Source organism: Danio aesculapii, chromosome 23, assembly GCF_903798145.1.
Source record: "Danio aesculapii chromosome 23, fDanAes4.1, whole genome shotgun sequence".
In the NCBI taxonomy this organism is placed as follows: Eukaryota; Metazoa; Chordata; class Actinopteri; order Cypriniformes; family Danionidae; genus Danio; species Danio aesculapii.
Window position 1 is genome coordinate 15,657,858 of NC_079457.1, and position 16,855 is coordinate 15,674,712.

A 16,855-nucleotide genomic window follows, 5' to 3' on the forward strand; every position below is an offset into this window, starting at 1 on the left:
AGCGGTTAGCGTGAATCTCAGTAATGCTGATTTCTCCGCTGAGTTTGGATGCCACCCGTAATGGACACATTAGCTCTTTCCCCATAGCATTGCTTTGAGGGAGTGCCACAGGGCTCCCCATCTGGCCCGTTCTCATTTTCCATCACACTGAGCTGCAGGCCACTCTCTGATTGCTAATTATGCACCACCAATGATACTTCACACAGGCAAAAAACTCCAATGACACGCAGCCAAATACCAGGGACAGTGATGAAATGGACCCCCTTGTGCATTGTCACCTAGCAACCCTGCCAAACTATGCACATGAGCATCTCACCTGGCTTGAGTTCACTAACATCCACATGAAACACGGCCCGTATCGGTGTATTTCACAATTCTGGTTATCAAAGCTTGAGGATGTTTCTTGCATACGAGCGGTGTAATGAAGGAATGCAATTATCTTCTCTTATCGTTTGTAAACATAATGACATTTAAAGTTCAGGGAACACTTCAAACGGCGCAACAGGCAACCTGAGAAACATTTTAAAAAGCTATCTTTATTTCTCAGCCATGCTCTCCGTTAACCAACAAACCTCAGTGGTTTTCATATCCTCCCCCTGAATTGGGCAGTTAAGAGATTTAGGGTTACGTTTGACACGTTGATCTGTTTTATTGCAAAAGGCTTGTTGTGTATTTTAGGAAACTCGTCAAATAGGAATGAGATGGCACAACGCAGGACTGATTTTTGGCTGTTTTTACAACCTGATCTTGTGTGTGGTGCATAAAAAGTAGCTATCTCATCTGGCAGAGCCCCGGTGCCCATCAATCACGCCATGGCACAGCGGGCACAGCTGTGCACAGGCACCCGCTGATTGATTCATATCAATTTAATGCTCAACACTTAGCAGCTCGGCTCAATTTAGCATGCCAGCACCCCCGGCCCAAAATAACACACTGCTCACACACCTCTGACTGAAGAGAGCAACACACACTACATAACCGTACATGCCAAATAATTTTGGTGTGTGGTCAGTTGCCAATGGTACATTACTATATACTATACTATACTATATAAAAATGTACAGTTGAAGTCAGAATTATTAGCCCCCCTGAATTATTACCCCCCCTGTTTATTTTTTCCCCCAATTTCTGTTTAATGGAGAGACGATTTGTTCAACATATTTCTAAACATAATAGTTTTAATAACTCATTTCTAATAACTGATTTATTTTAGCTTTGCCATGATGACAATAAATAATATTTGACTAGATATTTTTCAAGACACTTCTATACAGCTTAAAGTGACATTTAAAGGCTTGACTAGGTTAATAACTAAGCAGGTTAGTGTAATTAGGCAAGTTATTGTATAACGATGGTTTATTCTGCAGACTATCGAAAAAAATATAGCTTAAAGGGGCTAATAATAACCTTAAAAAAAGCTTTAAAAATAAATAAAAACTGCTTTTATGCTAGCCAAAATAAAACAAATAAGACTTTCACCAGAAGAAAAAATATTATTGGATATACTGTGAAAATTTCCTTGCTCTGTTAAACATAATTTGGGAAATATTTAAAAAAGAAAAAAATTCAAAGGGGGCTAATAATTCTGACTTCAACTGTATATTTTTAATACATTTTTAATACATTTTTATTAAAAATCACCATGTATGTGTGTGCAAAATAAAAACCAACAATACTGCACTCTATTAGTACTCACTGAATGATTTACTAAACATAATATTTCAGTCTCACAACATTTATTTTATTAGACATGTTTTCATTATAACAATGCATATGCATTGAGACCATAAGTGAGTCAATTTAATTCACAAACCTTTCAGATTAATTAGTAACTAATAACTTAAAATAAGTAAATAAACAGTACTGTACTTTTTTGTTTCAATGAATCCTAATTATGTATAATATATTAAAACTATTAAAAATATTTGAAGAGTTCAGATGCAAAAGCCTCTAAGTGTCGTCTGAAATTTCTATCGATGAGCATTATCCTCAGCCTCATTTGCTTATGTTGAGTTATGTTTTGACTGTTTTTAATAATGGTTTACACACACACACAGCATTGTTGGTTTACAAAAAAATTAAACAAACATAATCACTACTACACTTGATTTTGGTTTAATTGTTAAAAAAAGAAAAGAAAACCTGTTAAAGGAGTATTTTATGGCATAGTTTAAAAAAATAGTGATTTAGTATTAAAAATGTTTTATTTTGAGTATGTTTTTAAATAAATTGGTCTTACACTTGTTCTCTGTTATGTTTTCTGATTTTCATAGTATATCTGATAATTCCGGTACTTTTACCATAAACTGACACATCTACCATTTGGTACACTGTAAAACCCAAAAAGTTAGGGTAACTCAAATCATTTGAGGAAACTGATTGCAACAAGCCATTTAATTTCAAAAATTAATCCTAATGAGTACTGTGAACTTAATCCATTTGAGTAAACGAAGCAATTTAGGCACAGTAGAACTTAATAAATAAAGAGAACTGAAACCATCTGAGTACCGTAAAACCCAATAAGTTAAGACAACTCAAACTATTTGAGGAAACCGATTGCTACAAACCATTTGAGTTAAACTAATCTATATGAGTACTGTAAACTTACTCCATTTAAGTTGAAGTAATGAGGGATTTAATTAACTCATTACCTTCAAAACTCTTTTCAAATGAGTAGAATTAACTTTCAGTTAACTTTGAGTTAACTACACTCATTTCATTTGATAAAGTAACTGTTGGGTTTTACTATGTAGAGGTTGATAATTTAGAAATTGGGATGTGTTGAGAAATAATGCATTGAGTGTGTTAACTAGTGACATTATGAGTTAAGAAATGCAATCCAACATTTCTTGGTGGGGCAGTTAAAGGGTTAAATATAAATAATTGTTTTAGACCTTGTATATTCAACAGTGCAGAAACACACAACCAAAGTGGATTTAAAGGGAAATTAGTACAAAAAACATTATTACATACACACTTCAGTAGTAATCCCTCAATGCCAATACTGTGGCAAAAGCCAAAAGGGCTGTAAGTTTGCAGTAGCTTAAGGTGGATTGAAACCCCGATCCATTCCTTCCTGTACCCCCTGCTGCTAACACCACCATTCCTCCTGGGGTTCTCCCTCTGACTCCGGCCTACTCAAAATTCCACTTCTGTCTCTAAATAGCCAAGGCTATTTGCCTTCCTTTGCTGTTTCACATGCCCTTTGAAGCCAGGTGACCAAGAAAGAGACAGGCGCTTTGAAAAGACACAGAAGAATATTCCACCATTGTGCAAAGCCGATCCAACCTCCTCCCAAGAGAGCACTCAACCGCTGTGGGGAGAAAAAAAAGCCACACATCTAATTGGAGAAGTGAGCAGGAGACTGATTACTTAACATGCGAGGATGGAAGAGAAAAGGAGATGAGATGGATGAGTGGGGAGCTTAACTCATTAGAAATCTTTAGATGCATTGATTAGGTCCTGCGATGCAAACGTTTAAAGCATGTCTGCCGCACAATGAATCAGGACGAGCCAATTATGAAGCCTTTGAAAAGGAGGCCAGAGAGCGTCAACTCATCTTGCTCAGTCTCAAACTAATACAGAGATGATTCCTCTGCAGAGAGAGAGAGAGATACAGAGGGTTAGACAGAGCAAATGAAACGTGAGAGAGTCTTGCTCTTTTTTTATTCATCCCAAAAGAATGACAACGTGGAAGAATGGCGATGTAAGATCATAATCCTCTTTCTTTATCTCCTTCTCTTTCGCTATTCCCACAGATTCAACATTCCGGTACACGGGCAGTCCGGACAGCCTGCGCTCTCGAGCTCCTATGATTACTCCAGATCTGGAGAGCGGAGTCAAAGTCTGGCATCTGGTGAAGAACCATGAGCATGGAGACCAAAAGGAAGGCGACCGCGGCAGCAAGATGGTATCTGAGATCTACCTCACCCGCCTGCTAGCTACTAAGGTAATGCCTCAGATTACACATCAGTGTAACGGTACATACTGCCACCTACGATATTGATGTGTGTAAAATCATGGCTTAGCCAGGGTTGTTTTCATCCAAATGGCCTTTGTTTTGGGTGAATCAGTGTCGTGATGATATCATAGAAAGCTCCTACACACTGAATTTGCCGGAAATGTGCAGCATTTCAGAAAAAAATGCAAAATCTGCAAAATTTCGTGGAGTTTACTCGATTTCGCGATAAATTCAGCAATCGCAAAATTGCTAAATCCTGAAGGGACTGAATAATATGTCAAAGTCTGCCAGTGTGATAAACAAAGTAATATTATCTCAAAAGAAAAAACAAGATCATTTTCCTTTACCCATTGGCAGATTATTTTGCTTGTTTTAAGGAAAATCTCACTTAATTCTGGCATATTATTTCTTAAAAACACATTATTCTTTGCTTGCCTAGAACACGCTTCTTGATTTTAAAATGTGTAGATATTTAGACAAAAAAAAGACAAAAAAAATCTAAGTAAAACAGCCGTTTTTGCAGACACTTTGGTGTGTAAAATAAGAAATGCTACAATGAAAAATGTGCAATATTATTCCTTCACGAATGATTTTCTCTTTAATGATGGCTTTCTTTTCCCATTTAGGGTACGCTACAGAAATTCGTGGATGACTTGTTTGAGACTCTTTTCAGTACAGTGCACAGAGGCAGTGCGCTTCCTTTAGCTATTAAATATATGTTTGACTTCCTGGACGAGCAAGCGGACAAGCATGGCATCCATGACACTGACGTCCGCCACACCTGGAAAAGCAACTGGTAAGAAAAAAACGCTCAAATGATCTACCTATCCTCGAAATTGCATTTTTATAACACAAAGCGGTCTGACCTTGTTTTGCATGTGTCTGTTTATACCCTGCAGCCTTCCTCTGCGCTTCTGGGTGAATGTGATCAAGAATCCCCAGTTTGTTTTTGACATCCATAAGAGCAGCATCACAGACGCATGTCTTTCTGTAGTGGCTCAAACTTTCATGGACTCCTGCTCCACATCTGAACACAGACTGGGCAAAGATTCGCCCTCTAATAAGCTGCTTTATGCTAAAGATATCCCCAACTACAAGAACTGGGTAGAAAGGTAAAACCATTCAGATTTTATTCTTTTTTTTTTCAATGTGTTCTTGTAACAAGCCGCAGTTCTTATGTTCTTCATACAATGTCAATAATTCAATAGAATAGCAAAGAATAAGTGTTGTTGACAAATAGGCATTATTGTTTTGAAGAAAGAAATTGCTATATGTATGTACTTTGAAGTCTGAAGTTTGAGAAAATATAAGAGGTCACTAACTTTAGCAATTCTTTTACGTTTTTTACTGAACTGAATATTAAATACATCCTATTGTGTGGCATGGCAGAAAATCTGAAAAAACTCTTAGTATAATAATATAATATAATAATAATATATGTGGTAATAATAATACAAAATGTATCAAGTTCCTATGTTATTAGAAATAAATCGGTGAAAATTAAGGCTGGTTTATACTTCTGTGTCGAGCGATCGTCCCCCAGGCCGCATGTCTTGCGCGTAGTCATGCATTTATACTTTGTGTTGCTCTGCAGTAACACTTCCGAAATGCAGTAGGTTATGTTAAGTTCCTCTGTGTTTTGTTTTTTCTGAACGCTACTTTAATGTGGTAAAGTCTAGATCGGACACGTTGCCGGCCGGAAATTCGATATGCACATCAATATAAGAGCATTTATTATCACACTGTATAACAATAATTAATATTTTTACAATACTGTGATGGTTGGGTTTAGGGTTGGGTTGGGGGTAGATGTTAATAAAATACAATTAATGGGAAATTTAATAAATAATATAAATAATTCTGGTTAACTTCCAACCACAACTGTATCCGATCTAGCAACAACTCTTTAATGTACAAGTAGCTAAAATTCGCTCATTCAGAGATAGGAACTGGCGGACGTGCAACAACATTAATCATAAGGTAAAGACAAAGCATCTGGAGCTTCTTCACGGGACTTGACACTTGTAAACACTTGCTCCATCAGGCTTGCAGCTCTCAGCACCGCCTACACTCGTCACTGTTACCAAGCTGATCAATCACAGAGCTTTCGATACACGTCGTTATGAGGTTTAGTTACATTTTTTGAGAGGTGCGCATCAACGTCAGTGTCAGCCAGGCTATGAGAATGTGTGAAGGCTGCATCAGACCATATGCATGTAGTATAAATCAGCTTTTAGTCAGATTCAGTTGAAAATTAGGCCTCAGGTAATTTATTGAACTATGTCACATCATGGGACAGTTTTGAGGTTTGGCTCATAAATGTAAAACATGTTATAACATGGAAGACAAATACGTTTAAGCATTTACTGCAATTTATATAGTGTCAATACTCAATATATTCATTTGTGTGATGTGTGACAGTGAAAATTGATGAATTCAGATGCAAAAACCTCTAAGTGCCCTCCGAAATTTCCATCGAAAATTAGCATTTTTCTCAGCCTCCTGTGTTTATGTTCAGTTCTTTCACTTTAAAGATCATGAAAAGAACCTATTCTTTGCCATAAAAGTGAAATTACTGAACCTATACACAGGAACTTGATAAAAATGCTTATTTTAGAAATTATTTTCAGATGGTATTTTCAGACTGAACTCAAAAGCAACCTCATGTCAACGAACTTGCACACACAGTTGATTTTTTGGCATTGATTATCCCCCTGGTGGTCTCCACAGGTACTACGCTGACATCAGCAGGCTGCCAGCCATCTCTGATCAAGACATGAATGCGTATTTGGCGGAACAGGCCAGACTTCACTCCAGCGAGTTTAACATGCTCAGTGCCCTCAACGAGATTTACTCCTACATTAGCAAGTACAGCGAAGAGGTGAGGCGAAACTGCCATGTGAAACATGCCACAAACCTTCATTTTCTTAACATCCTCGTTGATTTCATGCATTATATCGGTGCTGACATTATTCTTCGGTTTATCAGCTCTGTATTGAAACCGACTGCTCTGGAAAATGCCCAACAAAAATGATATTTAAAATGTTTATTTTATGGATTGACGGTTCCAGGCAAAGTATGGAGATTCAAGTCTACACTGCATAAAAACACTGCTGGAATTTCAAGATGTTGTCAAAAGCTCAATAATGTTTAGGTTTTTTCCTGGAATATACATTTATGTTTGTTATATAGAATATTTTGTGGAATTTAAGCAATCTAAATAATGCAGTTAATGTCAAGGAAGTAAAACGAGCACACATTTGGTTTTATGGTTTACCTATTAGAGAGGCTTGTTCGTTGGCTATCATAATATATATGTACACAGCTATGGAAAAAAAATGAGACCACTTGGAAGTTTTCTTTTTCTATGGATTTTCAAATTATATATCTTTGTTTGATTAAAGTGTATCTCTTACTTGTTCTGTAAAGTAGCTACTAATGCCATTTCTTCTGATTTAAAATAAAAATGCTGTCATTTAAAGCATAAATTGACATTATTATATGATAATATTACATGATTATTTGACAACACAAAATTAATCAAAAGAGTTAAAGGAACACATTCTTTTGGAAATGTGAATATTGTACAACTCTCCTAGAGGTAAACAGTTCAGTTTTATCATTTTTTTAATCCATTCAGTCAATCTCTAAGTTGGGTGGAAGCACTGTTAGCTTAGCTTAGCATAGATCATTGAATCGGATTAGACCATTAGCATCTTGTTCAAAAAATGTTGTTTTTATAATTTACCTATTTAAAGCTTAACTCTTCTGTAGTCATCCTCTACTAAGAACGACAAAAATTTTTAAAAGTTGCTATTTTCTAGGTCGATATAACTATGAACTACAGTATACTGTCATTTCAGCGTAATAATCAAGGGAGTTCACTGCTGTAGCATGACTGCAACTGGCACAATGATATTACTCAACGCTGTTACCTATTTACCTATCCGGGAACTATTAACTACAGAAGAGTCAAGTTTTAAAGAGAAAGTTAACTTTTTTTAAATGAGATAGATGCTAATGGTCTAATCCAATTTAATGATCTATGCTAAGCTAAGCTAAAAGCTCTCACACCAGACCAGAGATCAGCTGCATAGCGTAAAAAATTAACTAACTCAACTGTTTAAATCTAGGTGACGTTTAAATTGAGCCTGTTTCCAAAAAGCAATGTTCTTTTAAGAAAACTATACCCTGGGGAACAACCCTGATTTTCAGTCACACAAAAAAATTAACATTTTGATTTAATGAAAAAAAACTGTTTGAAATATGAAAAAAATATCAGACCTTTATAAAATAAGACAAATATTAATTATTTTCTCAAAAATGTGGCTAGTAAATCCAGCTTATCCAGAATAAATGAGAATTTTCTAGTGATGTTTGCATTTAGCTGTATTGTTTGGTAGTGCAGTTACTCGGTCATAGAGTCATTCATCATCTTGATCAGTACAGTATATGTAGAATAACATGCACTGCGAAACAAGGCTCTCTTAAAATAAGAGTTTTACAGAATGATGTCATCTTTAACCAGTCTGGAAAGCCAGCAGCAGCTAGAGTCTCACACACACACACACACTTCTGCAGTGCAGAGACAGACAGACAGCGAGCCAGAATGAATAGGCTTCTGATGAGGAAGATTACACACAGCTAGATCACTGACAGCCACTCCGACACAAAGAGCGCTCCAGAAGGGCCACGATGGAGATGTTCCAGCTGTAATGGCAGCTCCACTCAGGGGACCCATTAGTCTGACCTTTACTTTACACAGCATTTAGGACGGCAGCCTCTCCTCTCGCTCTCATCTAAATATCCGTCTCTGCTTGCTGGTCTGTTTTCTCTTGTCCTCACATCCCCCCAAACTCTCAATCACTTGTTTTTGTGTCCTTTTCATTCTTTTATATACTAGGACTGTGTATTTGCAAATAGAGTATAGTGGTTTCCTACCTGAGTGTGTAGCAAGAATACTTAAGCACATTCCTGGGGGCACTGGGAAACATTTTTTACATTAAACAAGTGCGTTTATGTAAATGATTTTAACAAATGTAACAACTTTAAAGACGTTGTTTGATTATTTTTCAGGACAGAAAACATAATATATTAATAATTGTAAATAATATGCATTCAGTATGTTTAATTTTAAAATTTAATTTAATAAAATAGGCATCTAATTGTTTTTTCAACATTATTTTATCATAATTTATCATTAATATATTTTATTAATCTACAATCCAAGTTAAGGAATGTTAAATATATATTTAAAGTTGATATATTTTTACATTATGTAATAAAATAAATTATTAATGTGTTAAACAATAATATGTTAAATATGCATAATTTAAATTTTAATATAGAAATAAATTTTGTTTTTGAATTATTTTTATATAAATTATAAAATCATACTATTAATACAAGTAAATTCATTCAGACAAAATGATAATCTGAGTTAAAATATGATCGTTTAAAGTTAAATAATAAAATATGATTATTTATGATTATTTACGATTAAAATATGATGATTATTATTATAGATATGTATTATTGAAGATTATTATTGTAAAATATGATGATTATTATTATTATTATAGATATGTATTATTGTAGATAATAATGTATTTGTAAATATAAATCTGCATTTTATTCACTTACACAAAATGATAATCTGAGTAAAATATGATTGTTTAAAATTAAATATTAAAATATGATTATTTCCAATTAAAATATTATTATTATAGATATGTATTATTGTAGATTATTATTGTAAAAATTGATTATTATTGCAGATAATAACGTATATGTAAATATAAATCTGCATTTAATTCATTCACACAAAATGGTAATCTGAGTTATAATATGATTGTTAAAAATTAGATATGATTATTAATGATTATTTACGATTAAAATATAATTATTTTATTTTAGATATGTATTATCATTGATTACTATTATTGTAAAATATTGTTATTATTGTAGATAATAATGTATATGTAAATATAAATCTGCATTTCAAGTTAATTATATTTTTCATTTGCACTTAATAAAAGTTTTTTAAAAACATTGAAAATTAACATTGAGTACGTTTACATGAACTCCAATAATTCGATTTTAATATGCTCGAGACAACACTCTGATTAAGAGTCGACCATGTAAACAGCAATTTTTGATTCATTTAATCCGATTAAGGTCATAACGGTACGAAACAGAAATCAAATTAAGTCATGGAGTATTCCTATTTTAGTTGCATTATTGAAGCGCAGCACAGACAAGTAAACACCTTCATCAAACTATTACCATTGCGTAGGATTTTGCCACAGGATATTCCATACACACACCCCTGTTTGACACAAACATACTTTGCACCTACCGAAGACCACAGACACCTGCATTCCGAAATGTAGAGTTTTTTCCTCATACGACGTGCGGTATTTAATTCCATTAAAACAACTCTGTTCCAGCAGTTCATATTCGCATCCAATATCTGGTTTGTCACAGGGGGCATGCATGAAGTGTTCCTGAATGAAAGTGAAAGTGTCAAACTGCAGTTAAAGTCGACAAATTAAGAATGAAACACCTGAAATTACACAAAACTCCAGAGGAAATGTGGATAGTGTGTTGACGCTGTGACATTAATCGAATTATGAGCTATAACATGTTAAACGGGATCCTGAAAGAAACATTCAAAAAGCAACTGATGTAAAAACCTTAATCATATTATTGTCTTATTCAGATTAAGGCAAATAATTCGATTACTGATGTCCATGTTAACGTAGTCAATGTTTCGAAATGCTGAAAAAGCCATCAATCCATGTTTATCTTGTCCCAAAAAACAATGAAGCAGAGCTGAAGCTAAAAGGGTGGTTTGGTTCATCCACCCAAATGTGTGTGGCAAGACAATTCATACCCGCACACAGTCATTCAGATTCATTATACAATGCGAATAGGACGACTGAAAATAATTACCTCTGTCAGTGCTCTGGAGCACTTAACCTGATGAGAGAGAGAACACTCGCTCTCTGTAAAATGAAGGCGACTGAATGAGACACAATGATGTGGAGATGTGGAGATGTGCTCCTGCAGCTCTGCTGAAACACATGAAATATTCAGTGCATGAGCTGCTCGTTCAACACAGGCTCACGCTGTTGAGTTCCAGCGGTTGTAGAAGTGTTGACCTGCTGAGACACATGTGACCACAAAACTCAGATGCTGATGGAGGATCATACACACATCTATTGCCTCATCATACAGTTGATGGCTTTCAGAATTGACTTTTTGAGCATGCATGCTTTTGAGTTTGTAGTGAGGCTAAAATAATTCCTTGTTGTCGTTGGGATGAATCTTTGGGAAGAATTATGCTGGCAGAGTATTTATTAAATGTGAAAACTTAACTAAAAGATTGCAGGTTTGAGATTGAAAACACTGTGTCTTTAAGCAAGGCATTTAAATAGTTCAAGGGAAAAAAAAGTTTATTTATTTCAGCTTATTCCCACGTGGAATCATATTTAGCAAACTAGTAGCTAACTATTATGATTTTGTTTGTAAGAAAATGAATGGTTAGACCCTTAAACTATACTGGGGCTTGAGAAGGTTGTACTAAAACATATAAATAGCTACATGCTAATTATCAAATAGCTTAAAATACTTGTATGTTAAGGTTATAGTTACATAGCAATTGTTATACCAGCTGGGAAACGTAACTATTTTACATATTGTCAGAAAAGTGTCACAAACTCGTATGAATTCATACAATTTCATTTGTACAAAGATTTACATTATTAAAATGAGGTGTGGACAAAACCCCAACTACAAAGCAAAACTAAAATATATGAATGGGATTCATACAAAATAGCCAGTAAATCAAAAAGTTTCAGTTGCTGTGAGATTGCGACGCAAAACTTTATTTTGAGCTGTAATGGTATATTAATTCTTTAATTGAACGCAAAGCTGACAGAAACGTAAACAGCGGACAGAGTATACATACTTGTGCATTATTCAGTCACAAGATGGCGCCAAACAGTCAAAAACGCAAAGCTGACAGAAACGAAACCGGCTGAATAAAGCATACTTGCCTATGTATTCATTCAGAAGACGGGAGTTCGACAAGAGTTTGTGTATTTCAGTTGTTATCTCAGAATAACATACCTTGAAATGTCACAATCGACCATATAGAATTGAGTATTTCAGAGAGCTGTGCAATAAAAAAACAAATTAAAAAAATGATAACCACATACTAGAGTCTGATGCAGTTTTGTTTGTAAAATACTCAATGACAGCTCGCACATTTTTTAGAATAACGCTCACAATATTATTGATAAATAAATTGGTAAATATCACAAACCCTTAGTCAGCATATGATGGTAAGGTATGTGTTGATGCTGGTTTACTGGTTTCAAAGTTGGTCTTGCTGGTTTCACTGCTGGTTTAGCTGGTCTCAGTGCTGGTCCTGGCCATCATTAAGACCAGCATTGAGACCAGCATCAAAACATATCTTACCACCATATGCTAGTTTTTTAGCAGAGGGGGTGCAAAGTGAACATTCTACCAAATATCCCTTGTGTTTACCTTCAACCTTTAGCTACTCTATTGCTGTTTCTGTACAGTTTGGATCAGCATGCCATTCAAAAGAAACAGTATACATAAAGTTGTGAGTAGCCGATCAATGCAAGTTTCAGAACAGCAGTCAAAAGAGTTTTTGTTTACAATCAATCAGTCAATCTTCTGCAGTTATAGGAGAAAGAGATTCCCTCATTCAACAGAACTCGCACGTCCACCGTTTTAGGCATCTGAAAGAGAACATTAATGAAGCCTCTTCTTGGCTAGCTGGAAGTGCCCATATCGATCTAGTTTGCCATTATTTCTGCTGTTTGATGTGTAAATGAGTGGCAGACAGCAGCCATGATGCCACGTCCTGCAGTGTTTCTCTGACACGGCAGTCTGAGATTATGACATGAGCACAGAGAGGGGGGTCTGTCCCGTCTGTCCTGTCCGTCTGCCTTCCCACACTCAACATGACTCGACACTTCAAAAAAAAAACATGCAGAAGGAAATGAGAGATGACACTCTGCAGTTTGGGTCAGAGTCAAGTTATACTTTCCTTTTCAATGAAATATTCATGGAATGAAGTCTCTGGCAATTTTTCTCTCAGAGGCTGAAAATTAGTCCAAGTCTCATATCACAGTGAGCAGTAACTGCTCTGTGATAATTAGATATAGAGTATGCCGTCTGAAGAACGAGTCTGCTCTTTAAAGCCTGCCTCCATCAGTTTTATTCTTTTAAATGAACTCAGTTTTGCTCATTGAACCCAATTCTCATTTGGTTTCATGTCATGCATTTCAATAAATGCTTTATATTTTCTGGCCACGCTCTTCTTCTGTCAAGGGATGCCATAAAGTATTTCCAACATTTTTATTTGCTTTTTAAATCAGTTTTAAAACATCCTTTATGCACAACTTCATATATCAATTGGTAAGATTTCTTTTAAACATGTCTTTTTTAATATGTATTTGTATTTTTATGCATTCATTTTAATGCTATTGAATGGAATAATAGGCAGGACGGTGGCTCAGTGGTTAGCACTGTCACCAGCAAAAAGGTCTCTGGTTTCAGTCCCAGCTGGGCCGGTTGGCATTTCTGTGTGGAGTTTGCATATTCTCACGTGGATTTCCTCCGGGTGCTTTAGTTTCCTCCACAGTTTAAAAACATGCACTATAGGTGAGTTGGATGCACTAAATTGGCCATAGTGTGTGTGAATGAGATTATATGGGTGTTTCCCAGTGCTGGGTTGCAGCTGGAAGGGCATCCGCTGTGTAAAACATATGCTGGAATAGATGGCAGTTCATTCCGCTGTGGTGACTTCTGATAAATAAGGGACTAAGCTGAAGGAAATTGAATGAATGGATTAATTCATCTGAATGGTCCATTTCAGCCTTTTCTGGCAACACATTAAAAGCTTTAGAAACTTTACCATAATACTTTCTTTAGTGCACATAAAATCTGACATAATGGCATAGAGCAGTGGTTTTTAACCTGTTGGTTGTAAAGGTTTTGCTGGGGAGCTGTTATTAATAGAAAAAAAATGATGCATAAATAATTTGTTTGATTAAATAACCAACAATTCATAATAAATTGTAGCGCTTTGCGTTTTATCAAAAAGTCATCGAAATCGACATTCAGAACCTATACTCGATTTAATTTTTCCAGATCGTTTATTTCGATTACTTCCTCTACTGTGTATGGAGTCACGTGACTGTTCGTTTTAGGCAATATGTGCTTTAATTTCAGTTGTTCAGTGTTGATGTTCAATAAATAATCATAGATAGTAGATAGTGTGTCATTCATTCATTTATTTTTTCCGGCTTAGTCCCTTTATTCATCAGGGGTCGCCACAGTGGAATGAACCACCTACTTATCCAGCATATGGTTTATGCCGCACTCCCTCCCAGCCGCAATCCAGTACTGGGAAACATCCATACACACTCATTCACACACATACACTTTATTCACACCATACAGTTTATTCAATTCACCTACAGCACATGTCTTTGGACTGTGGGGGAAATCAGAGCACCTGGAGAAAACCCACGTGAACACGGGAAAAACATACAAACTCCACACAGAAATGCCAACTGTCCCAGTCGGGACTCAAACCAGCAACCTTCTTGCTGTGAGGTGACAGTACTAACCACTGAGCTACCGTATCAACATAGTGTGTGTTTTCTTCAATTATTTTAAAATCAAATAATGCATCCTTCATTTAGAAATCTTTCACTTGTAATATGAAGGTATTTAAAGTAATATGTATATTTACTTCTCAAAACTTGTCAGTGAACTAGGAGGATAAAAATGAATAAAATAATCGTCCATTAATCGCAATCGAGTTAAAATGTTGAATTAATCGAGATTTAGATTTTAGGCCAAATCGCCCAGCCCTAAGAAATTGTTACTATGTTTTCACTACAGTATATGTTTTCCCCAACACTTTTTTTTTTCACTACACATCCCTGGGTTAAGTACTCCAGGGAAAAGATTTAATAGATGAATTCTGGTGCAGACGTTAAGATAAAATTATCTGCTGGACTCCAGTAAAATGGATATATGCATAAAGTAAATAGGGGCTAATAAATTGGTATTTATTTAACTCCCAGAAGTAACAAGAATGCATTATCAAAGGGATAGTTCACCCAAAACTGAAAATGTGGTCTTCATTTACTGACCCTTTAATTTTTAGTTTTTATTTTCTTCCGGTAAATGCAAAAGAAGATATTTTGAACAATGCTGGGAGGCTGTTTTTTTCTGCTATGAAAGTCAATGGTTTCAAGTATTCAGCCTTCCACAAAATATCTTCTTTGTGTTCATGAGAAGAAAAATACTAATACAGGTTTGGAAACACTTGCAGGGAGTAAACAGTGAGTACATTAGCATTTTTTTGTGAACTATCACTTTAAGGTCCTTTCCTATGGGAAGTAGTGGAATCACTGCATGAGTTCCTTTAACTCCTGCTTGGCTACACGGTGGCACAGTGGGTAGCACAATTGCCTCACAGCAAGAAGGTCGCTGGTTCGAGCCCCGGCTGGGTCAGTTGGCATTTCTGTGTGGAGTTTGCATGTTCTCCCCGTGGGTTTCCTCAAGGTGCTTCAGTTTCCCCCACAAGTCCAAAGACATGCGCTATAGGTGAATTGAATATGCTATATTGACCTCAGTGTATGTGTGTGAATGTAAGAGTATGTGGGTGTTTCCCAGTGTTGGGTTGTGACTGGAAGGGCATCCGCTGCGTAAAACATATGCTGGATAAGTTGGTGGTTCATTCTGCTGTGGCGACCCCTGATTAATAATGGGACTAAGCGGAAAAGAAAATGAATGAATGAATGAATGAATGAATTACCACTTATCATGGATGTTTCTAATGCAGTCTATGGGGCAGGAGAGTAAATTTCATGTTGTTCTCTCTTCTTGCTGCCATTATCGGCCTTACACTATTTTTCCTTTTTCTGAAAGTCTTGATAACACCATCGTGGAGTTTTTCTGTTATAATTTCAGCAAATGGAATTGTTAAAAATATTTGCTGTACTCTCCCACTCGCTGCGCTCTTAGTTTACCCAACTATGACTACTTCTGCTACTGAGAAACCTGGAAATGTTGGTGCATAGTAACAATCAACAAGGTCACATTTGTATTTACTCAAATACAACGCAAATGATGCACGGGAGCGGGGGAAACTTAAGCATTGTGGAAAATCTGTCCTGCATAGATCTAGCCTCAATAACACTTTCTTCTGTTCCAGATCACCGCTGCACTGGATCAGGACGAGACGGCCAAGAAACAACGATTGGCCTATAAAGTGGAGCAGCTCATTGCCGCCATGTCGCTGGAGAGCTGAGAGAAAGAAAACAAGAGCTTCACTCAGTCCAACCATCATCCGAAGCCTCTCCACACCAGAAGAGAGCAACACTTGCTAGAGACACCCCACCAACAATAGCTTGTGCTTTTTTCTACGATTCTGTGAAGAGGTCACCTTTTAAGACCAACTATTTGATGAAAGCAAGTCTTCACATGGCTTTCATCTTAAGGATGGGATCAAGAGTGGAAACTATGGACTTCTGTTTTTTAGCTGTTTCTTTTTAAGGGAAAAAAATAAATAAAACATTGCGGGACGAGCAGCTTCCTGAGGCATTTTGTTTTTAGTTCATCTATCTGATTAGCGTGATGGATGCAAGACTCGATTTCAGGATCTGACGAGACCCCAATACTTCCTCAATAAAAAAATGTGCTTGCTAAAACCATTTCAGGAGGATTCGACAGAAGGAAACAGACATCTACTGCCTCGCCATTACCGTCCAGTTGATGGCTTTTACTTCCAAATTTTATTTTTATACATGAGTTCTTTCTGTTGAGTCGGCTAGCGTA

At 36.1% G+C, this 16,855-nt stretch overlaps 1 protein-coding gene across 1 annotated transcript in view; it reads left to right on the forward strand.

Annotated features, from left to right (window-relative positions):
* The window catches only part of plxna2 (plexin A2), a 380,453-nt gene extending 364,123 nt beyond the window's left edge, over positions 1-16,330 (forward strand). The window contains exons 28-32 of the mRNA XM_056448621.1: positions 3,759-3,949; positions 4,588-4,757; positions 4,861-5,073; positions 6,692-6,842; positions 16,233-16,330. Coding sequence (XP_056304596.1) covers positions 3,759-3,949; positions 4,588-4,757; positions 4,861-5,073; positions 6,692-6,842; positions 16,233-16,328 — 821 coding nt within the window. The 3' untranslated portion in view covers positions 16,329-16,330. The remainder of the gene's footprint in view (positions 1-3,758; positions 3,950-4,587; positions 4,758-4,860; positions 5,074-6,691; positions 6,843-16,232) is intronic.
* The last annotated feature ends 525 nt before the right edge of the window (positions 16,331-16,855 follow it).